Source organism: Saccharomyces kudriavzevii (genome assembly GCF_947243775.1).
Source record: "Saccharomyces kudriavzevii IFO 1802 strain IFO1802 genome assembly, chromosome: 10".
Lineage (NCBI taxonomy): Eukaryota > Fungi > Ascomycota > Saccharomycetes > Saccharomycetales > Saccharomycetaceae > Saccharomyces > Saccharomyces kudriavzevii.
In genome coordinates, this window is record NC_079281.1 from 44,066 (window position 1) to 66,552 (window position 22,487).

Consider the following 22,487-nt stretch of genomic DNA (forward strand, 5'->3'; position numbering starts at 1 on the left):
AAAATACATCATAATAAAGCACCCGCATCACCTTGAACGGCGTGATTTTGGCGTTTTTTTTCATGTTGACGTTTTTTGTATATAGAAAGTGAATATCTCGAAGATATGGCCTTGGGAGAAAGCAGCATTGGTAGCTTGAAAAAAGACCAGGATGATTGATATCAACGTCAATAACATATTTTTTAGATCTTATTCGGTCGATCCTAATTCTGGTCACGCAATTTATGTTTTTGACTCGACTTATTTGCCTGCTCCCGATGAAATTGGCAATAAACAGGTCTATGACTTGCTTATCAATGCCCTCATGGATCGATTGGTGATGAAATTGCCACAGGCACCATATTCGCTGGTGATCTTTTCATCAGGGTTCTCGCAGCGGAAGATTAGCTGGGTTTACGGTATCAAAATGTTTGCCAAACTGCCTAAAGAGACCAAATTCTATTTACAAAAGATTTTCATTGTTCATGAATCATTCTTCGTTAGATCCGTGTACCAGGTAGTGTCAAATGCCATGAACTTCAATTTCTTGGACTCAAAAGACAGTCAGCATGATTTTCCAAGCCTGGTTCATGTCTTGGACCTAACTTCTTTATCCGAGCTAATAGATATTACGCGACTTAGAATATCTTTAAACGTGTATTTATATGATTATCAGATAAGCGAACATATAGATGTTCCAGAAGAATATTATAATAGATTGACGCCTTTGGCGATGAGACAGTATAGACAATTGATATTTGATAAAATCTTCAAAAAATTGCGAAGCGATGCTGTTATCTGTGAATTGATTTTCCAGAAGCCGGGAAACTATAAAAAGGTAAACATCTTTTTGGATATCATAAAGAGAAACAACTATATTGACTTGTCTCAATGGGACATTTATTCTTTGGCTTCCGTGTGGTTGAACTTCTTTATCAAAAACAAGGCAAAGCCCTTGATCCCAATTGAATTAATTTCCTTACCGATCGTCGATGATTTTGAGTTCACATGTGAAACCTTCCGTAAAATCATCAAATTCAATCAATACCAGGATCTTTTCATGGTCATATTTCCATTTTTCAATAAGATCATTGCGCATAATGAAATGACTAAACATGATTCAAGAAGTTTAAGTAAAGCTTTAACGCCAGCTCTATGTAAGGAGAAACTTTCTATAATGACCAACGATCGTTTAGCTATTGGATCAAGATATATCAAGAATTTACTGGACTTTTTCTCCGAGATCACAAAGGAAATAACGTCTCCTTTGTCATCAGTATCATCGTCTTCTACAATACCTGCATTACCTAAGCCAAGAAAATCATCTCCAACTAGATATAGCGAACTGGGTCGCTTGACTCTTCTTAGAAGCAGAAGTCCTAGTCCACAGAGATCAGTAACATCTCCAACATACACACCTGTCGCTTTACAGGACACACCAGTATTGAAACCTAAGTCGTCATGTAGAATTGCTTCTTCCCCATCACTTGATACTAAACCTTCACCTCCAATTAAGACACCTTCACGGCCACAAGCCTCATTAACCTCCCGTTCAAATACCGATTTGACATTGGCTTCGTCTTCTACAGACACCATATCCTTGCCAACACAAACGCCATCCGCCGACTCGCTTCCATTGAGCAACAGCAGCATAGATTTAACGATTTCGGACACTATAAAAGAAATGGTCAAGGATGAGCCGGCAAATGATAAAGGCTCTGCGGAAACAGATATATTAATACAGCACTTCGAAAGTTTGACTCTTGTGCAAAACGCGAAGATCAAGAAATTTGATAAAATATTACAGGAAAAGAAGAAGAAAAATGAAACTACCTCCAAGACAGCGAATAAATTCTCTCAAAAGGGATATTCGGATATTAATGCAAGCAACAAAGTTAGCAGGCTGGCTGCATTGTACGAAGAGCGTCTACAAGGTTTACAAGTAATGAATGAAATGAAACAAAAGTGGTAACTTATATAAACTGTATCTTTTAACACATACATATTGCATATACGACAATAAATACACCTTTCAAAAAAGGCAGTGGTTTCTAGCGGTTAAGATTCTCGTGTAAAATATTAGGTGAAACTATGTTACGTTTAAATTAATAAATAAATAAATAAATAAATAGGTTATTTGCATCTTCTATATGCACAGTCTATAGTGTTGTGTAAAAGGACTTTATTGCTTATCAAGCGGGCCTAGGATATTGTTGTTATCTCCTTGAGATTTATTCGCTTCTTCGTATACTACCAATGTAATTGATTGCTGAACCAGCTTTGAAGAAATCGATTTGATCTTTGGACATGGTATGCTTTGCCTTGATGATGAATGAGTCGCCCTTTGGTTTGGTAATCTTTACTTCAATTTCTCCACCGTTATTACCGTCTTTGGCGATCATATCTGCAAGGTTCAATGTTTCTAAAACATCTCCACTTGAGATTTTATCATAGTCAGATTCATTTGCAAAAGTTAATGGTAGCATACCTTGTTTTTTCAAGTTTGTCTCATGAATTCTTGCGAAAGACTTAACTAGAAGGATTTCACCACCAAGGAATCTTGGCGATAAAGCAGCATGTTCTCTTGCGGAACCTTCACCATAGTTATGTTCTGCCACCACGGTCCATGGTCTACCATCGGATTTCCATTTCATCATTAAACCAGGGATGTCGTATTCAGTTCCGTCCATGTCATAAGCTTTGTTGACTTCACCAGTTTCTTTGTTTTGTGCGCCAATTAATGTATTATATGAAATGTTTTCTAGATGACCCTTGTATTTCAGCCAGACACCTGCGGCAGAAATATGATCAGTCGTACATTTACCTTCCACCTTTAAAAGTACGTTTGTTCTTAATTCCTTGCCATTCCATGCTTTGAAAGGTTCCAATAATTGTAAACGATCAGATTTAGGATCTACAACAATCTCTACACTACTATCCGGTTTTGGATCCGTTTCAGGATAAAATATGTCTCTACCATGCTCAAATCCTCTTTTTGGCAACTCATCACCCTTTGGTGGTTGAAACTTAAAATCCTCCCCATTTGGCAATTTGATTGAGTCAGTTAATGGATTGAACTGGGCGTCTCCGGAGTAACTCATTGCTGTTACTATTTCTGGGGATGTTAAGAAGTTCATCGTATTTCTATTGCCGTCGTTTCTTGCTCTGAAGTTTCTGTTGAATGATGTGAAAATAGTGTTCGTTTCCTTTGAAGTTTTGGAAATGTCCTCTCTATTCCACTGTCCGATACAAGGACCGCAAGCATTTGCTAAAACTTTAGCGCCGTTCTGTTGGAAAACATCGATGATACCATCTCTTTCCAAAGTAGCTCTGATTTGTTCGGAGCCGGGGGTTACGAAGAATGGAATGCGTGGCTTCAAGCCTGCTTTGGAAGCCTGTTTAACCAAATCAACCACACGACTCATATCTTGATAAGATGAATTGGTGCATGATCCAATTAAACCAGCGCTGACTTTTTGTGGCCAGTTTTCTTTTAGACTTCTTTCGGCATATTGAGATATTGGTGTGGACAAGTCAGGTGTGAACGGACCATTAACATGAGGTTCAATGGCGGATAAGTCAATTTCAATGACTTTATCATATTGAGCATCTTTATCAGCCCTCAAGAAACCGAATCTGTTCAAGGCAACGTCGGCTGCTTCCGCCACGTCTGCTCTATTAGTTGCTTGCAAGTAACGCTTGTGAGCTTCTTGGTAAGGGAAAGTTGATGTGGTAGCGCCAACTTCAGCACCCATATTACAGATGGTTGCCATACCTGTACAAGATAAAGTAGAGACACCTTCGCCAAAATATTCAATAATAAAGCCAGTACCACCTCTGACGGTCAATAATCCAGCGAGCTTAGTAATTACGTCCTTAGGAGTGGACCATCCGCTTAGCTTGCCGGTTAGTTTGACACCCAGAATCTTTGGAGCCTTCAGTTCCCATGGTGTATTTGTTAGAGCATCGACTGCATCTGCACCACCAACACCAATGGCAATAGCTCCCAGACCACCAGCATTTGGTGTATGAGAATCGGTACCGAGCATCATTAGACCTGGTGCTGAGAAATTTTCCAAGACGATTTGATGGATGATACCGGAGCCTGGGCCCCAAAATTGAATACCATATCTCTTAGCGCAACTTTCCAGGAAATCAAAAACTTCTTGGTTAGTGGCGATGGAAGAAGGTAAATCCTCGGCTTCACCGTCTTTACCGACAATTAAATGGTCACAATGTATAGATGCTGGGACGGATGTTTGATTGAGACCGGTGGTCATGAACTGAAGAAGCGCCATTTGAGCGGAAGCATCCTGCATAGCTACACGATCTGGGTTCAGTTTTAAGTACTTGTTACCACGGATGGTGGATAAGTCAGAAGAGGTGATCGATTCTTCTGGATCACAGAGATGGGAGTACAAAATTTTTTCTGCTAGTGTTAAGGGAGCATTGTTGGTTATTTCCTTAACCTTGTCTAGGTTCGTTAGAAGTTTAGCATATGGTGGCGTTTTTGTTTGAAATTGCTTGGATACAGAGGGAAACACATTGGCATACGTTGCCAAATGCCTCTTTATGTAAAACCTATTAGCAGAAGATAGCATCGAGTTCTTCTTTGCGGATTGCTTTGATGTTTTGAGATTGAGAGTAGATGAAGTTTATTACGTATACGAATAAAAAGTTCGAGTAGTTCGAAAATATAAAAGTATCCAGTTTATATACATGTTTAAAGCTATTCCATCCATTGGTGTGAGAGCAGTACATTGATGTGGAATACTGTATATACTTTGAAAAACTTTTCCAGCGGAATTTTTATTCGCGATGACTCAAGCAAGAAAAGGAAAAAAAAATAAATGTATAGTCTTGTGGGTAAAAAGAAGATGCTTCCAATCGGAGTTGAACCGATGATCTCCACATTACTAGTGTGGCGCCTTACCAACTTGGCCATAGAAGCTCGTATTTGTTGTGGTTGTTGCATTACGGGCTCTCGTAATACCAAGGTGATTTAGCAATCCTGTTGATAACAGGGAAGTAACTTGTTTGCTAAACCGGTTTGTTGGAACAAGTAGGTTCATCATTATTCACATAACTAGTCCTTGTTTCAGGATGAAGAATGTTGAAATGACGTTTTATTGATGGGTGCACTTGGAGTCAAAGATCCATTAATTGAACATCAACTTGGAATTTATATATAAATGATATGAGTCGTTACATTGAACTTATAGTAAATTCCCTAGGTTATTGTTATGTTGAACATACTTAATATGTCCAATCGGCGTGTGTTTTATATACCTCTCTTATATAAGTATAAGAAAGATTTCTGCTTTTATTCTTAATTAATACTACTAATTATCAACACGGTTGTTACGATAATTCACGGGATGTTACTTATCTATATCTAATATATAAGATCTAGTTTATACTTAAAGGGTGGAAGCGCAGAATCTCGGATCTAATCTAATTGTTCGTCTATTTATATTTCGGGTGTTTCATTTGCTTGAGGACCACGTTCTAGAATGGAATTACAAATGTGGTGCTGATATCTTGTACGACTTATATTGATTTATTTCAGACACGTTTTTATAGATATTTCCGTCGCGTTCATTATGACGTACTGTCGTCATGTTGAGGTATCTCATCTTGAGATACAACAGTGGTTGTTTTATTATGGACTCGCCTAATACCAGGGTAATTCAGCAATCCTGTTGATATCAGGGGGGTGATCTTTTGCGATAATACACGGGATTGTTGACAATGTTGATAGTTGGTAGTATTGATTGAGAATAAATCGTTCTCTCTTAATTTATATAAGAGAGGTATATAAAACACACGCCGATTGAACATGTCAAGTATGTTCAATTAAGCCGACCCTCCGAACAACTCGTTTAGCATTCCTTCATCCTACTAAAGATACGGCATCTGTGTAACATCTACGAGGTACACTTTAGAATACAATCTGAATAATTCGGATACTAATGATGACTAGTGATGTGAATAATGATGAATCTACATGTGCGGCGCTCGGAAGATGACGCAAATTATCAGACCAGTGAAACAAGATTCAGAACAGTCATCCAATTTAGTGGAAGCTGAAGCGCAAGTATTGATAATGCAATAGGATTATGAATAACGACGTATAAAATGAAGGAAGAAATAAGAATAAGATTATGTAAAATTGTCGATACCCCTTCGTGGATTCCTAAAAAAAATCCATGAGGGGAACTTCTAGTATATTATATCTACATAATATTATCAACTTTATCAAAAATGGAATCTTATATAATTGTCACAAGATCTTACTGGGGAACAATGGTATTTACTTCATTCACTCTACATTTCGTACGTTGGTAGTGAAGCTAGTGAAGGCGCGACAGCTCGTCAACTGAACGGCGGATAGTAGTGCCAGGGAAATTGAGTGTTGTAAACTCGCCGCCTCTGTTGAGCAAATCGTAAGCCGCCAAGGCGGCATCGCGCGTGATGAGTTGCCAGTTAGGCCGCGCGTCGCTGTATTCTATAATGAAAAGATAGTGCCTAGTGGAGTTGGAGTCAAATTCGTAGACAATAACTGCTGGGTATTCTTCTCTATCAAGGCGCAACGCGTATTTGTAGTCTCTAAGTTCACCAATCCAGATTTCGGAACCCTTCATTGTTTCTTATGGAGCAATGAAACTTCTGAACGATATCTTCCCTTTTCCCCCGGTCCGCTGAAGCTCCTTGTATTTTACTTTTCGAGATGCTTTATATAACTTTTACTTAGATAATTCCTCCGGGTAGTGGAATCCTGGATGTGACTAGTAGGAAGTAATTACAAGAGATTCCTATTTTTAATGCTACTGCTATATGTGCCGCGGCGATACTTTGTGCTACTCCCGATGTGTATTGCATGCCATCGAAGCCGCTTCTAGAAATAGGACACTAGGCCTTATATGAATCCACGTGCACGTACTGTCAAGACCTACATTGGATTATTCTGTATTTTACTGCCACTTTACTTTGGCCTCTTCACTATGGCGCTGGCTGGGTTGCGGATAGGAATTTTTCCGCCTGGATCCGCCAAGGTGGGGATGCGAGCAGAAGGACCGGAAACAATAGCAGCCCGCGAAGCAACAGGAAGCGTTCTTGCTGCAAGTCTGTTGATCGCGGTGTTTTGAGCGCTTACGTTCTTGACACAAACCCATAGAGGTCTGTTGCTCCTAAGCCTTCCTGGCTTTGGCCCTTGAATCATCTCAAAGCCAAGACTCATTTTCTTTCATTTCAAGGTTATCCTACTACCCTAAAGCGGGGCGCCCACGGTATCGCAGCAGCAACAGCCGCCTTTTTTTTTTTTCTTTTTGCGCTGCTTCTCGAAGACATGGCGCACTGAAAAATTTTGATTCACTATTTATAAAGAGCACTGCCCTCTCGCTGGTGTCAAGTCCACCCAGGTTCTCGTCAGGACAGCTCTTGGACGAAGATGAGGTTTTCACACTTCTTGAAGTACAACGCTGTTCCAGAATGGCAGAACCATTATATGGACTACAGCGACCTGAAAAATCTTATCTACACGCTACAGACAGATGAGCTTCAGGCCGGTGATAATGAAGAGGCATCTGGCGCAGGGAAGAGCTCTACCCTCACAGGCAGGTTCAAGAACAAGTTTTCGTTCAAAAATGCAAAGGAAGATGCGTCCTCCGGTGCAAACAAGGATGCGGGCATCGTTGAGGAAACCATCGAGTTGCGGGAACTGCCCAGTGTCCAAACAACTGCTGCGAAGCCTTCGCCCTTTAGGAGAATGAAGGAGAGAATATTTTACAAAAGAAGGTCCTCTTCCGCGTCGTCTATCTCTTCTACGACCCACGAAAATCACCCGCAGTTCAACGCCCACGACAGCTTCGTTAGCGATTTGACGGCGGAAAAACTGAAGGTAGATGACTTCTATAAGAGGACAGAAGCGAAGTTCTACATCAAATTCGATGCCTTGGTTAAGGATTTGAAGAAAATCGGCGTGATAGAATACGACATCGACGATGACACTCTTTTCAACGAACCGCTCGCCAACGCCAATGACGAAGTTCCTCCCCTGGACCTGGATGACGATGAAGATGACGATGAGTTCTACGACGACCAATCGAACATCGAGGACAACACGGCATTGCTGCACCACTCGCAATACAATATCAAGTCTCAGAAAAAATCGCTGTTGAAAAAGTCGATCGTGAACCTCTACATCGATCTTTGCCAATTGAAGTCCTTCATCGAGCTGAACCGCATTGGGTTTGCCAAGATCACCAAGAAATCGGACAAAGTGCTGCATCTGAACACAAGAGTGGAACTGATCGAATCGGAACAGTTTTTCAAAGACACTTACGTGTTCCAGGCAGAGACTGTTGCAGCATTAAACTCCAAGATATCCCAGCTAGTGACTTTCTATGCGCGCATCACTGACCAATCCCATAATATCGCGCACAGCAAGCAAGAATTGAAGTCCTATTTGCACGATCACATTGTCTGGGAAAGAAGTAACACTTGGAAGGACATGTTGGGGCTGCTATCTCAAGCGGACGAGTTGACGCCAAAGGAAACAGAGTACAACGCAAGTAAATTGGTGGGCAAGCTGGATTTGGAATATTATAGGCGGCCACTCCCCAAACCGATAAACTTGAGATTCACTACCATAAACAACTTTGCGATACCAAAACTATTCTTCGGCAAGAAAGCGTACAAGATATACTTCATCATCCTGGTGACGGGACTCCTCTTGGGTATAAAGACTTTCAATGACGCTGCTCAACACCGTTGCATGGCCCTTGTAGAGTGTGTCGCCTTTCTGTGGGCTAGTGAAGCCATCCCATTGCACATCACTGCACTTCTTGTTCCCCTCCTAGTGGTTCTTTTCAAAGTCCTGAAAACTTCCGACGGCGCTATAATGGGTGCTGCAAACGCATCATCGGAAATTCTGGCCGCCATGTGGTCTTCTACGATCATGATTCTGCTGGCGGGTTTTACCCTGGGTGAAGTTCTTGCACAATACAATATCGCCAAAGTTCTTGCCTCGTGGTTGTTGGCGTTTGCGGGTTGCAAACCTAGAAACGTTCTTTTGATGGCAATGTGCGTTGTATTCTTTCTATCAATGTGGATCTCCAACGTCGCGGCACCGGTTCTTACATACTCGCTGTTATCGCCCCTCTTGGATACTATGGATGCGGATAGCCCATTCGCTCAAGCATTGGTACTAGGGGTAGCACTGGCTGCAAATATTGGCGGTATGTCTTCACCTATTTCATCACCACAAAACATCATTTCCATGTCATATTTGAAAACTTACGGTATTGGTTGGGGTCAGTTCTTCGCTGTTGCGCTGCCATCTGGTATCCTAGCCATGCTTTTGGTTTGGGTTTTGCTGTTTACCACTTTCAAAATGAATAGAACCAAGTTGGAAAAGTTTAGGCCTATAAAGACAAAGTTTACCATTAAGCAGTACTATATTATTATTGTTACTGTGGCGACCATCTTGCTATGGTGTTTGGAAACCCAAATTGAAGACGCCTTTGGATCATCTGGTCAAATTGCCATCATCCCGATCGTTTTATTTTTTGGTACTGGACTGCTATCAACACAAGATTTGAATGCGTTCCCATGGTCAATTGTCATTTTGGCAATGGGAGGCATCGCCTTGGGGAAAGCCGTTTCATCATCGGGTTTGCTATCAACTATTGCGAGAGCATTACAGAAGAAAATTCAGAATGATGGTGTTTTTGCCATTTTATGTATTTTCGGTATCTTGATGTTGGTCGTGGGTACTTTCGTTTCACACACAGTATCTGCTATCATCATCATTCCCCTGGTACAGGAAGTTGGTGATAAGCTCACCAATCCCAAAGCAGCCCCTATCCTTGTTTTTGGCTGTGCGCTATTGTCATCTTGTGGTATGGGATTGGCGTCTTCGGGGTTCCCCAATGTTACTGCCATTTCTAAAGTGGATAGGAAGGGTGATCGATACTTAAGTGTCATGACTTTCTTGACAAGGGGTGTCCCGGCCTCCATTTTGGCCTTCCTATGTGTTATTACACTTGGATATGGTATCATGGCATCTGTCGTCAAGGGTAATGCTACCTCGGCATAGAAGGCATTTTACGAAGAAAAGTAATGATGTATAGATGAATTATATGTATTAGACTAATTTGGTGCTTCTAATGTGTTAGATCTAACCGAGGAAGGAAATTTAATTTCGTTACTGTAATTATATAATCTCTGTTAGTGTTACTGCTACAAGCTGAAAAATTAAAATTTTTTCCACTTTCATAAAACTTAGCCGGTTCGTGGAAAAACAATATGATGTATGGAAGAAGTACTTAAGCTTAGAGGTTTGAGAGTGCGAAAGAATAAAGGGAGGAAAAAATTGCAGAACGCTGTTGATCCAATCGAAGGTTTCTTCATTTAAGAATGGGCTCCTCAAACTTTTCCAGTCGTAAAAATTCTCTGGTTTATAACGAAAACCCGGTAGTTCCCGATGGCACAACACCGTGTGATCGGTTGGGAGTGGATTTGATGAACGTTCTGGCGGACAAGGATGAAATAAAACAAGAAACGAATCCAGTTTCTGACCGTGAAATTGAGGCCACTGAGTCGGATGCTTCTGCAGGTTCTTCATTTGCTAGCGCTAATGAATTGCTTGGTGAACAGAGCACCAAAAACGAAACTAATGTTGAGACTAGTATCGATGATGGAAGCCTTACGTTAAAGCAACAAAGGGAGATAGTTGCCCGACTGATAGAAGCAAATAGTAAAGCACAAAGAGAAGGTGATAAAATCTGCATTGTTCCGAAGTCATGGTACGATAAATTCCTAGATTCCGATGTTACCGACCCTCAAGATATAGGTCCCATTAATACACGCATGATTTGCAGGGATTTTGAGAACTTTGTGCTTGAGGATTACAATACATGTCCGTATTTATCTGTTTCTGAGCCTGTTTTCGAGTTTTTAGCTGGAATTTACGGAATGTCAAGCGGCTCTTATCCGGTAGTTACTAATTTGGTTATGAATCAGGTCACGGGGGAGCTAGAGACAGAATACAATAAGTGGTTTTTCAGATTGCATTACTTGACAGACAAGCAAGATGTGAGGAAGAGGAGGCACAACGAAGATGATTCCGTCCTATACTTTGCAATGTCTGCACTGAATTTAGTACACGACCTAGTTGAAAAAAGTATGGATTTATTTTTTGAGAGAGCGGATCATCTGGACATAAATGCTGTAGATTTCAAAATTTGGTTTGTGTCGCAGGGATCTGACGGTTCAGAAGATAATAACGCTAGTAACGTTTTGAATGCTTCATACGAAATAACTCCTCTGCAGTTTCTGGAACTACCGATCAAAAAACTGCTAGTACCAGATGTGTTGGAAAATCGCTTGGATAAGATAACTTCAAATCCAAGTGACCTAGTTATAGAAGTTAAACCCATAAAAGGCAACTGCCATTGGGCTTCAAATTACTTTGCTTATAACAAACTCGAGCCAGGTTCAGGAACTACTGGCTTAGTCAATCTGGGAAATACATGTTATATGAATTCTGCCCTGCAATGTCTTGTACATATTCCACAGTTGCGTGATTACTTCCTTTACAATGGTTATGAAAGTGAGATCAACGAAGAAAATCCTCTTGGGTATCATGGTTACGTGGCTAGGGCATTCAGTGATTTGGTTCAAAAGTTATTTCATAATAAGCTGAGCTCAATGCAAAGAAATGCAGCCTTTCCTCCGTCGATGTTCAAATCTACCGTTGGCCACTTCAATTCTATGTTTTCCGGTTATATGCAACAGGATTCTCAAGAATTTTTAGCTTTTCTGTTGGACAGTCTGCATGAAGATTTGAACAGAATCATAAAAAAGGCATACATAGAAAAGCCATCGTTATCTCCTGATGATGATGTGAATGACTGGAATGTAGTCAAGAAGCTTGCAGACGATACCTGGGAGATGCATTTAAAAAGAAATTGTTCGGTCATAACAGATTTATTCGTCGGGTTGTATAAATCAACGCTATACTGTCCCGAATGTAAAAACGTTTCGATAACATTTGACCCTTATAATGACGTTACACTGCCACTTCCAGTAGATACAGTATGGAGTAAAACTGTAAAAATCTTCCCCATGAATTCTCCGCCTCTTCTTCTCGAAGTTGAGTTAAGCAAATCTTCCACTTATATGGACTTGAAAAACTATGTCGGTAAAACATCGGGGCTAGATCCAAATACATTATTTGGTTGTGAGATTTTCAGTAACCAGATCTATCTTAATTATGAAGCAACGGAATCCAATGCTCAATTTTTAACCTTGCAAGAATTAATCAAACCCGCTGATGATGTAATTTTTTATGAGTTACCTGTGACAGATAACAACGAGATAATTGTTGCCGTAGTGAATACTAGAAAAGAAAAAGGTTACAGAAATGCGATGTTATTTGGAGTTCCCTTCTTTATTACCCTATCAAAGGAAGAAAGAAGTAACCCAGGAGCAGTAAGAATGAAATTGCAGAAACGATTTGTTCATTTAAGTGGTGGGTTTATTCCATTTCCGACTCCTGTGGGGGATCAGGTTAATCATGTATGCAGTTTTCCACTATTGGCAGAAAAATATCCAAATATTAAACTTCAAGAATATAAGGACATACTGCAGTACATGTCCAATACGGCGACTGAAAGGAGTGGAACGTTCTTCTCCGTCAAAATTCTGCCAGTGGAGAAAGAACAGCAATTTGTTAGTAACAACCAAACAGGACCAAACTTTTGGACCCCAGTCTCTCAGTTAAATTATAACAAAGCCACAGATATAATTGATAAACTTGATGATATAGTTAGGGATATGTACAACTATCCATCCTTAGTGGAATCTGCTGAAGCAATACATATGCAGGTGGATGGTGAAAGTGAAGTTGAACCTAATGGAGCAGAAAATTCCTTTAAACCCTTCCAACCAAAAGATGGAGAAGAAAACCGAAACATAGAAACAAACATTGAGAATGGAAATATAAATACTGATCAAGATGAAGATATGGAATTAACCGACGACATTGCAGAAGATGCAAGTACAGAGCCTGATACAGCGGATAGCATCAAATCAGAAGGATTAGATAAAAACGAAAATGGTCTGAGCTCCATCTCGCATGAAATTCTTTCTATTGATGATATACTTGTTTGTGAATGGGAAGAATCGGGCTCGAATGAAGCTTTTTCTAATGACAAGATATTTAATTGGGAGAATCCAGCTCCTTTGCCTAATATCGAGTTAGAAAACGCCAAACTGGAAAGATCCAATGCTAAGGAAAGAATTATAACTTTAGACGACTGTCTTCAACTCTTCTCTAAGCCAGAAATACTAGGATTGAACGATTCATGGTACTGTCCTACGTGCAAGGAACACCGCCAGGCTACGAAACAAATACAACTTTGGAATACGCCGGATATTTTATTAGTACACCTGAAAAGATTTGAAAGTCAAAGATCCTTCAGTGACAAGATTGACGCTACCGTGAATTTCCCTGTTACAGCTTTGGACCTGTCGAAGCACGTTGTCCATAAAGACGATCCTAGAGGTTCGATCTATGATTTATATGCGGTAGATAATCATTACGGTGGTTTAGGTGGTGGACACTATACAGCGTACGTGAAGAATTTTGCGGACAGCAAGTGGTATTACTTTGACGATTCACGAGTAACTGAAACGGTACCGGAAAATAGCATTTCCGGATCAGCATATTTACTGTTTTACATTCGCCGTGCCAAAGACGGGAATGAATTAGGCAGCCATGAATTGCAAGAAATAATCAGGAAGTCACGTGAAGCATACGATCAACGTATCAAGAAAATATATGATGAGCAAATGAAGTTGTATGAAACCAATAAGACGGATGATGAGGATGACATTTCTGATGATATGATAGAATGTAATGAAGAAACGCTAGCCCCTGAGTATAGCAATCGCAGCTTAGAGGTTGGAAATGTTGTGACGCACGATTGCGATGATGAAGGCGATAATGATGACGGTGAGAGGACTAATTCTGGGAGGAGAAAACTGAGACTGTTGAAAAAAGTCTACAAGAATTCAGAACTGAGTTCATCGAGTGCATCTGAAGTATCTGAGGGAGCCCTAGAAAGTGAGATGACTGACTTAAACTACAGAAATGGCGTGACTCTTGAGTCTCCAGAATGATGACATGAATATATATGATAGATTAAAAAATAATTTTCCCAATGTATAATATTTTTTAGTTTATTGCCCGAACCTGCCGGAACTTTATGTTTTTGTTCCCGATAAGAACAATGGAATGGAAAATGAAGAAAAAATATTGGTTTATGAGTACAAAAAATTACATAAACGACGTAGAAGGTTTATTTACGGAATGAAGTTATCTATATATAAGTGAAATACAAACAGGAATAATGGAAAAAGAAAGAAAAAAGCTGATTAGTTCATTTTGTTGATTTTCTTCTTACCGCTAACACCACTACCTTTGTAAACTTCAATGTAGAAGGAGATGAACAAAAACAGATAAGATGTTAGAATGGCTGCACCGGCAGAGATAGCAGTCATGGAACCCAGGCAATCCCCGCAGTAGGGCAGACTAGTGTTCCTGAAATAAGCAGCAACAATCTTTTGGTAAAGTACGAAGTAAATGACAACCAAGTCCAGCATGAACTGCACAATTTGCAATCTTGTCACCCAGGCCTTCCACCATACACGTATTCCGCTGGCGGAAAGGAAATAGTACCAATACATAAGAACGTGAACGGCCAGGTTTAAAGTGACAGGGACCCATGTAACCGCTGTATAGCCGACCAATTGGTTGTAACACAGTAAAGCCGTAGCACCGTGATGATACGTATGTAGAAAAGTCAATCTCCTGTGCTTCAAAACCATCAGAACAGTGTCTGCGAACTCTACAAACTTGGTCATGTAATTAAAATAATACAACGTTTCCATTGGCTGGGTCCAAGATCTAACATTACAAATCGCGAAGTACAACCCGTGCCGGTACACTATGGGCACCATCTGCTCCAACATCAACACCAACCACAAAAAGGAAACAGAAGTCAGCATCAAATTGTGAATCTGAGAAATGAATGTCAGCTTGAGAGGCTTGTATGATTTTAATAGAGACCTCCCACCGAAGATAACCACGTAGTACGCCGCAATGAAGAGAAGTACGGGACGGGGCTCACTTAAAGGTTGCTTTCCAACGGCAAATTCGAAATTTTCAGGTTGGAAGCTGCCTCCAGTGGCCCAGTCAACCGCACGGTTGAAATAGTCCCACAGATAGATGTTAAAAAATGGTCTATCTATTGTTGGACGGAAGCTAGAAGCTTTCTCGAGGCAAACTTTTTTCAAATCACTCACCATGATTGCTTGTACCATACGCTGTGGAGATTGTCGCAGCTGATACAATATCTTGGAATGAATCCATACTAGTTAGTCTTATATATGTGCGACTTCTTTTTTTGGCTTCCTTTCTTTCCCTTATGTCCTTCGGCTTCAAGATCCGTATATCCGACGCGGGTAAACAAAGACCCTGAATTAGATTATTACCTCACCAAACTACATGGCAACAGCAGCAGCAAAAATGGCGTGATTTCAACAAAATGTCTTGGCTTGCGGTTTGTTGTAGTTTGAGACTGATGCCAGGTTGCATTCCTCTGCTTTCCCTGACTTTACCCGAAGGGGAAAAAGGACGCGTGAGAGGTCGCGTCGGAGTTTCCAGATCTGGAAATTACCTAGTTGGGAAATCGAGTTGGCTGGTGGAAAAGATATAACGCCATCTAGAGAAACAGTACCAGTTAGTGTCTTTCATACTTATATAGTGGATGTGAGTGCTTTGCAGATACGATTTTCGATATACCAGGACATCGTGCCGCACTATTAACATCAATAGTACCATATACGTCCATGTCAGCTATACCCATAACTCCAACTAAGCGTATCCGCAGAAATCTATTTAGCGATGCCCCAGCAACACCTCCACGGCCTTTGAAAAGAAAGAAGTTGCAGTTCGCGGACGTCACGCCAGCATCGTCTCCAGAAAAGCTACAGTTTGGTCCGCAGTCGATATACCTAAGGACTAAGGCACTTTTGCAGAAGTCATCTGAGTTGGTCACCTTGAATAGTACCGACGGTGCATTGCCAGCTAGGACCATAGAACACGAACAGATTATGGATTTTCTGGCGAAATCCATCTCTGAACACAAGTCCGATTCACTGTACATCACGGGCCCGCCAGGCACTGGCAAGACTGCCCAACTGGATATGATTATCAAGCAGAAGTTCCAGCCACTGGCACTTTCATTATCAATGGCAAGATTGAGCCATCCGCAGAGACATACGAACCCGCACCTGCAGAACCTGTCTTGGTTTGAACTGCCTGATGGTAGGCTAGAATCCGTGGCGGTAACCAGCATCAACTGTATATCTTTAAGTGAGCCGTCTTCCATTTTTCAGAAAATTTTCGATTCTTTCCAAGAGTTGAATGCCCCCACTGTACAAATAAAAAGCATGCAGCATTTACAAAGGTTTCTGGAAATTTATCACAAGAAGACCACATTCGTGGTCGTGTTGGATGAAATGGATAGGCTATTGCATGCCAACACAAATGAGACTCAGTCGGTTAAAACCATTCTCGAGCTGTTTCTTTTGGCGAAATTGCCCACCGTGAGCTTTGTGCTGGTAGGTATGGCCAATAGTTTGGATATGAAAGACAGGTTTCTTTCCAGGCTAAATCTGAATAGGGATTTGCTGCCACGAACTATAGTTTTCCAGCCATACACCGCCGAGCAAATGTATGAAATCATTTTACAAAAATTAGGCAGCCTACCGACTATTATATTCCAGCCAATGGCCATCAAGTTTGCGGCAAAGAAATGCGCCGGTAACACAGGTGACTTGAGAAAGCTTTTTGATGTCTTGAGAGGAAGTGTTGAGGTTTACGAGTTGGAAAGCCGGATGCTGCTTTCACCGACGAACAAGTCCATGGCACATGCTGCGAAAGTGCCCTTGACACCAACGAATTCGCCGGTAAAACAACCATCGCCTCAGCCACAAAGAAAGGTAGGCTTGAACCATATAGCCAAAGTATTCACCAAATTCATGAACAATAACTCCACGAGAACGAGAATAACCAAACTGAATATCCAACAAAAATTAATACTTTGTACCATCATCCAATCTCTAAAGCTAAATTCCGATGCCACAATCGACGAATCCTTTGATCATTACGTTAAAGCTATAACCAAAACAGACACTCTGGCTCCATTGCAAAGGAACGAATTTTTGGAAATTTGCACAATTTTGGAAACTTGTGGGCTGGTCTCAATCAAAAAGACAAAATGCAAGGGGAAAACTAAAAGACTGGTTGATAAGATTAATGTTGATCTCGACATGCGGGAATTCTACGATGAAATGACAAAAATCTCAATTTTGAAACCTTTTCTCCACTAACTGGCTCGCACAAACGAATATCATTTTATTTTTATTTTTTAGCTCCATTTGCATCTCCCATCCCTAGCATTTTTTATAGAAAAGCATATCACTGTATAAAAATATTATTATAATTGTAACAGCATAGCATATTATACATTTTTTACCAGATGCACGCTGACACCTTTTCTTTCAAACATGGTCATTGACGCCTGCATTAAGTACAAAGGAAACATGAAAAGGTACAGATTTTAAGCCAGAACGTTACGCAAATGCTTGACTGTGATTATCCTGTTCATACGGAACATTCAAGTGTCACTTTAGGAAAAAAGAGTGTAACTATCCAATTTACATGCAACAGTTTCTACGAACTCACCTCACTGCTGGTGTGACAATAATGGCGCTTGCCCCGAAAAGTGAAAAAAAAAACTAAACAAACAAAGTAATCTCCACAGTGCGACACATGCACAACATATATAGAAGACACACGCTGAACAAGGCATAAAAGATGTTCCAACGACTGTCGGTATCCATCAAGCACAATGCACACATCATATTTTTATGCTTGAGCTGGTATTTTATTTCCTCATTAGCATCTCAAGTAACTAAGAGGGTTCTGACGGTTTGCCCGCTACCATTGTTTTTGGGTGAATTTCAATTCATTTACACTGCCATGCTAGCATGGTGTTCATGTTTCATTGCGTACAGTTTCCCAAGTTTTTATCGCATATTTCCTATGGGCACTTTTCCGGAATATTATAGCAGTGACAGAGAAGCTGGCCGTATGGTGAGGAAACCATCAAAACTAGGCTCCCTTATTATACCACCTTCCAGACCAATAATACAAACAGTTTTACCCTTAGGTCTTTTCCAATTTGTTGGTAAATATTTTGGCCATACAGCTACTTCCTTGGTGCCAGTTTCTACTGTTGCCAGTATAAAAACACTATCTCCCATGTTCATCCTTTTGCTTCAAAAGCTTTTGAAGATTTCCACTTTGAAAGTCACCTTAACTCTCATCTTCAGTCTATGCACTTTAGTTCTTGGGGTTTGGATTATTGTTCAAGAGGACAACCGTTTACCGGCCTCTTCTACTGATCCGAGTGAATTCTCTAAGTATGGTATCACATGCGCTATGATATCGATGTTCATTTTTGTTCTCCAAAATATATACGGCAAGGCCGTATTCACATACAAATCTCAAACAAATGGTTCGCCAACTGGCTCAGGATTCTCTCGCCAAGAATCGCCTTTACCCATATATGAAAAGTTGGATGAAAAACTTGTCACGGAAAACAAACCGAAGTCATATGACAAACTGACTTTGATGATTTATATTTCTCTTGTCGGATTTTGCTTGTCTTTTGGTTGGTTTATCGTGTTAGAATTTCCTGTATTATTTAATTATTTTTTTCAAATTAACAGTTCATCCACAGTAATTCAAGCTTTTCCGGTATCTTTATTTTTACTGAACGGAACGTTTCACTTCATCCAAGCGATGATAACTTTCCATTTACTAGGTGAGGTTTCAACTTTAACATATTCAATTGCAAATCTAATGAAACGGTTTGCCATCATTGCGGTTAGTTGGGTTTTCATCGGAAGAGGAATTACCTGGCTGCAAGTTTTCGGTTTGGTTTTAAACACATTGGGACTATTTCTGTATGAAAGATGCACGTCACAATCAAAAACAAAAGCAAAGTTACGTCCCGAATAATTAGCATGATATGTTATGAAATATAGATAGATTTTGTTCTTTTAGAAAAGCATGGATGTTTTTGAGTTTATTTTCCGTACTAATATAGAATTTACATATAATAATAAAAGTTTTATCAACATAATATGGCCATATGCACTACTTCGAAGTGACAGCTCCGTACTTTTCCCTTTGTTTCCTTTTTGCCTCCTCTTTAATGGCCCGTGCAGTCTCTGGATCCAATTTTTCCACTATTATTGGGAAAATGACAAGGGCGATTAATGTAATGACACCTGCCAATTTCCAACGTGAGTTCAAAATATTACCAACAATCCCTGTGGAAAATATACTAACATTTCTAGTTTGTAAATAAGACCTTATTGGGGCCTTGTGTAGAAGTTCCACTTCAATGTAAGGGTCCACACTCATGGATTGTAACTCTTCAGGGTATATTATATCCTTTGATGGGAAATTTTCCCTTCCAAAAAAGTTTTTGAACGCATTCAAATGTAACGTGCCGTTCTCGAGGTTCTGAAACTCAACAAGGATTCTGTTTGGCTTCAAATTAAAATCCATAGATGTTGGATACATCACATAGTATGTGGTTGCATTAACACCGTCATTTAAAGGAAGGTTTGCAAATTCAAAATGACCTTTATCATCTTGAAGCGTCGTGGTAGCTGCATAAGGATATTCAGTGGAAAAATTGCCAATCTGGTATAGTCTGAAACTTGTTCTAGCTAAGACAAAGCCCGTAATATTATTTGCTGCTAAATCTAACCTTCCCTTAATGGTTCCTGTAGTCGTAGCACTACTCAGAGAAAGGAACACGCAGAAGAAAAGAACGATCTGGGAAAACATTACTGTACCGCTTTCTTAATTGTTCCTCGAATTCTTTCTCCAAAACGTTTAATGGTCTCATTTATTCGTTGATCTTAATTTCATACATAAATTAATCATGAAATCCTCGACCGCTTTTCAAGACTGGTTTTTTTCCAAATGAGTTTCAACGCGTGGTGTAAATGAGAGCGCTCTCAATCCTTTCACCACATTATAAATGTTCATGAAGGAAATTTTATTTTCTGGAAGTTATGCCTGAAAAATAGAACTTTTAGACGGATAGGTTCTCATTCTCGGCGTATATAAGAAGCACATGAGAAGCAAAATTTATGAATAAAACTTCATTGTTCATTGGAAGAAACCAATCAGAAACTATAACTCATCAATAGCAATTAAGAATGGCTAACGGTACGTGAAAGGGGTGATATCCTGTTTAAAACCATTTAGTTATTCTTTTTTCGGATGCAGACTAGAATTGAGGACGTGTGATGTGTTGTCATTGGGATTCTCTTTTTTTGTAATTATGAAACGTTATTAGTTCTCGTAAGGGTGCCAGATAACGTTACTCATGCTCACAATATCAGGATTTTCGTGATATTGAATACTAAATGTACATTTCGATGGCATCGTATTCTAGGAACTCGGCGTTTTCTCTTCAGTATTGCATTATCTGTAATAAAGAATTTTTATCTTAAAAGGATTGTAACTAAATGGTTGTCAAACAGTGATTTTCATTTGCTTATTTTTAATGAGCGAATGATCAGGAATTTCGTTCTGTTTACTAACAACTATACCTCTTTTCATGTATAGACCTTGTTCAAGCTCGCGACAACTCTCAAGTCTTTGGTGTCGCCAGGATCTACGCTTCCTTCAACGATACTTTTGTCCATGTTACCGATTTATCTGGTAAGGAAACTATCGCCAGAGTTACTGGTGGTATGAAGGTCAAGGCCGACAGAGACGAATCCTCTCCATATGCCGCTATGCTGGCTGCGCAAGATGTTGCCGTTAAGTGTAAGGAAGTCGGTATTACCGCCGTCCATGTTAAAATCAGAGCTACTGGTGGTACTAGAACCAAAACTCCAGGTCCAGGTGGTCAAGCCGCTTTGAGAGCCTTGGCTAGATCTGGTTTAAGGATCGGCCGTATCGAAGATGTCACCCCAGTTCCATCTGACTCCACCAGAAAGAAGGGTGGTAGAAGAGGTAGAAGATTATGATCGTCTTTGTTGTTCTGTTGACGCAATGTGGAGCTCATATCTTCGTCTTTTGGTTTAAATATAATTGTACAGTTAATTAGGTCAATACAAGCATTTTGCATATCTTTTTCATGAGTGCATAAACCGCGCTTCTGTTATGTTTTTTTGAATGGTTTTAAAAGTACAGATATATTAGTATTTAATAGGAAAAACAACTAAAAAAATGTATAATAATACGTGTGAGTAAAATTATGTGATTGTGGTTTGTCTATTATATTATAAAAAGCTACTGAAAAGGCTGCCTAACAAATAGCTTAGTAAACGAAACCCAAAATCTTACCAGAGACGTGCTTTCTTCTGGCTTCTTCGTGGTCCATAATACCAGCAGAGGTGGTCAAGATGACGTAACCGAATTGTCTAGCTGGCAACAAGTTGGCGGTCCATTTTTCAATGTCACCAATCTTAACGTTGAATCTTGGAGAAATGACACCACACTTGTTCAATCTACCGTTCAATTGAACAACAATCTTACCAGATCTGTGGTCATCAATGTACTCGAATTCACCAATGTAACCATGCTTTTGCATAACCTGCAAAAACTTGATAATGACCTTGGAGGATGGTCTGATTAAAACTTGACGCTTACCGGTCTTTTCAGCGTTGTTAATGGAATTCAAAGCATCAGCTAAAACGGAAGATCTGGTCATCTTGGATTTGTATATTTGGTTTAATTTTGAAGGGAAAATACGGTTTAAAACACCTATTAGGAATGTATTAAATTAAGAATTGAACTTAATCATTCACAATTATTCAAATCCAGATTCACTAACTACATACAAAGATGCTCAAGAATTATTTCACATCTTTCGGCGAATGGGCATGCCGTTTGAAAACGCGCGTCCCTCATGGTTAGATTTTTAGATAAGTGATGTACGGAGGTATATTAAGAAATGAGTAATTTATAAATGGTATGTATGGGTGACAGTACACATTGACTTGCATTTTCTCAAGCCTTTTTCCTGGAGAATTTCAAAACTTTTAGCGCGCCTTCTATTTCCAACAATTTGGCACTAATCTATCGTCACCAGGGAGAAATCCTAGGCAGAGTTTTCCTTTTGGCATTAGAGTCAAAGCGGTTCTTCCCGTTCAAGATGGAAGGAGTCCTCCCGGCTCCAACCTGCGCGAGCCCCGCTAACGCAATTCCGGTCTATCCCAATCGAGAAGCGAGAGTTATTCTTCGTTTTTGCTTATTACTTTAGAACTTGTATATAATTCACTTTCAACGCTTCCTGATATATTTACATATTATTCAGCATTAGAGAACTCAAGCAAAC

The 22,487-nt window shown here is 40.0% G+C and overlaps 11 protein-coding genes and 1 non-coding gene across 12 annotated transcripts; 6 read left to right on the forward strand and 6 right to left on the reverse strand.

The window, feature by feature from the left end:
* Positions 1-151: 151 nt before the first annotated feature.
* ECM25 (Ecm25p) lies at positions 152-1,951 on the forward strand (the record flags this gene model as incomplete). Its single annotated transcript, XM_056228852.1, has 1 exon — positions 152-1,951. One exon carries the CDS (start codon positions 152-154, stop codon positions 1,949-1,951), a length of 1,800 nt encoding a protein of 599 aa, XP_056082929.1.
* Positions 1,952-2,210: 259 nt separating this feature from the next.
* Positions 2,211-4,580, reverse strand: ACO2 (aconitate hydratase ACO2; the record flags this gene model as incomplete). The annotated part of the gene is made up of 1 exon (XM_056228853.1): positions 2,211-4,580. The coding sequence occupies one exon, from the start codon at positions 4,578-4,580 to the stop codon at positions 2,211-2,213; it is 2,370 nt and encodes a 789-aa protein (XP_056082930.1).
* A 277-nt stretch (positions 4,581-4,857) lies between these two features.
* Positions 4,858-4,930, reverse strand: Skdi_10.trna1T. The gene has a single exon. It is a non-coding gene; the product is annotated as a tRNA-Thr (tRNA).
* Positions 4,931-6,332: 1,402 nt separating this feature from the next.
* Positions 6,333-6,623, reverse strand: MBB1 (Mbb1p; the record flags this gene model as incomplete). The annotated part of the gene is made up of 1 exon (XM_056228854.1): positions 6,333-6,623. The coding sequence occupies one exon, from the start codon at positions 6,621-6,623 to the stop codon at positions 6,333-6,335; it is 291 nt and encodes a 96-aa protein (XP_056082931.1).
* Positions 6,624-7,429: 806 nt separating this feature from the next.
* PHO90 (SPX domain-containing inorganic phosphate transporter) lies at positions 7,430-10,078 on the forward strand (the record flags this gene model as incomplete). Its single annotated transcript, XM_056228855.1, has 1 exon — positions 7,430-10,078. One exon carries the CDS (start codon positions 7,430-7,432, stop codon positions 10,076-10,078), a length of 2,649 nt encoding a protein of 882 aa, XP_056082932.1.
* A 320-nt stretch (positions 10,079-10,398) lies between these two features.
* Positions 10,399-14,166, forward strand: UBP12 (putative ubiquitin-specific protease UBP12; the record flags this gene model as incomplete). The annotated part of the gene is made up of 1 exon (XM_056228856.1): positions 10,399-14,166. The coding sequence occupies one exon, from the start codon at positions 10,399-10,401 to the stop codon at positions 14,164-14,166; it is 3,768 nt and encodes a 1,255-aa protein (XP_056082933.1).
* Positions 14,167-14,421: 255 nt separating this feature from the next.
* ELO1 (fatty acid elongase ELO1) lies at positions 14,422-15,354 on the reverse strand (the record flags this gene model as incomplete). Its single annotated transcript, XM_056228857.1, has 1 exon — positions 14,422-15,354. The coding sequence occupies one exon, from the start codon at positions 15,352-15,354 to the stop codon at positions 14,422-14,424; it is 933 nt and encodes a 310-aa protein (XP_056082934.1).
* A 543-nt stretch (positions 15,355-15,897) lies between these two features.
* CDC6 (AAA family ATPase CDC6) lies at positions 15,898-17,442 on the forward strand (the record flags this gene model as incomplete). The annotated part of the gene is made up of 1 exon (XM_056228858.1): positions 15,898-17,442. One exon carries the CDS (start codon positions 15,898-15,900, stop codon positions 17,440-17,442), a length of 1,545 nt encoding a protein of 514 aa, XP_056082935.1.
* Positions 17,443-17,929: 487 nt separating this feature from the next.
* On the forward strand, positions 17,930-19,138 carry SKDI10G0280 (uncharacterized protein; the record flags this gene model as incomplete). The annotated part of the gene is made up of 1 exon (XM_056228860.1): positions 17,930-19,138. One exon carries the CDS (start codon positions 17,930-17,932, stop codon positions 19,136-19,138), a length of 1,209 nt encoding a protein of 402 aa, XP_056082936.1.
* Positions 19,139-19,276: 138 nt separating this feature from the next.
* SOP4 (Sop4p) lies at positions 19,277-19,978 on the reverse strand (the record flags this gene model as incomplete). The annotated part of the gene is made up of 1 exon (XM_056228861.1): positions 19,277-19,978. The coding sequence occupies one exon, from the start codon at positions 19,976-19,978 to the stop codon at positions 19,277-19,279; it is 702 nt and encodes a 233-aa protein (XP_056082937.1).
* A 377-nt stretch (positions 19,979-20,355) lies between these two features.
* Positions 20,356-21,174, forward strand: RPS14B (40S ribosomal protein uS11; the record flags this gene model as incomplete). Its single annotated transcript, XM_056228862.1, has 2 exons — positions 20,356-20,365; positions 20,768-21,174. The coding sequence occupies 2 exons, from the start codon at positions 20,356-20,358 to the stop codon at positions 21,172-21,174; spliced, it is 417 nt and encodes a 138-aa protein (XP_056082938.1).
* A 293-nt stretch (positions 21,175-21,467) lies between these two features.
* RPS22A (40S ribosomal protein uS8) lies at positions 21,468-21,860 on the reverse strand (the record flags this gene model as incomplete). Its single annotated transcript, XM_056228863.1, has 1 exon — positions 21,468-21,860. One exon carries the CDS (start codon positions 21,858-21,860, stop codon positions 21,468-21,470), a length of 393 nt encoding a protein of 130 aa, XP_056082939.1.
* Positions 21,861-22,487: the final 627 nt, after the last annotated feature.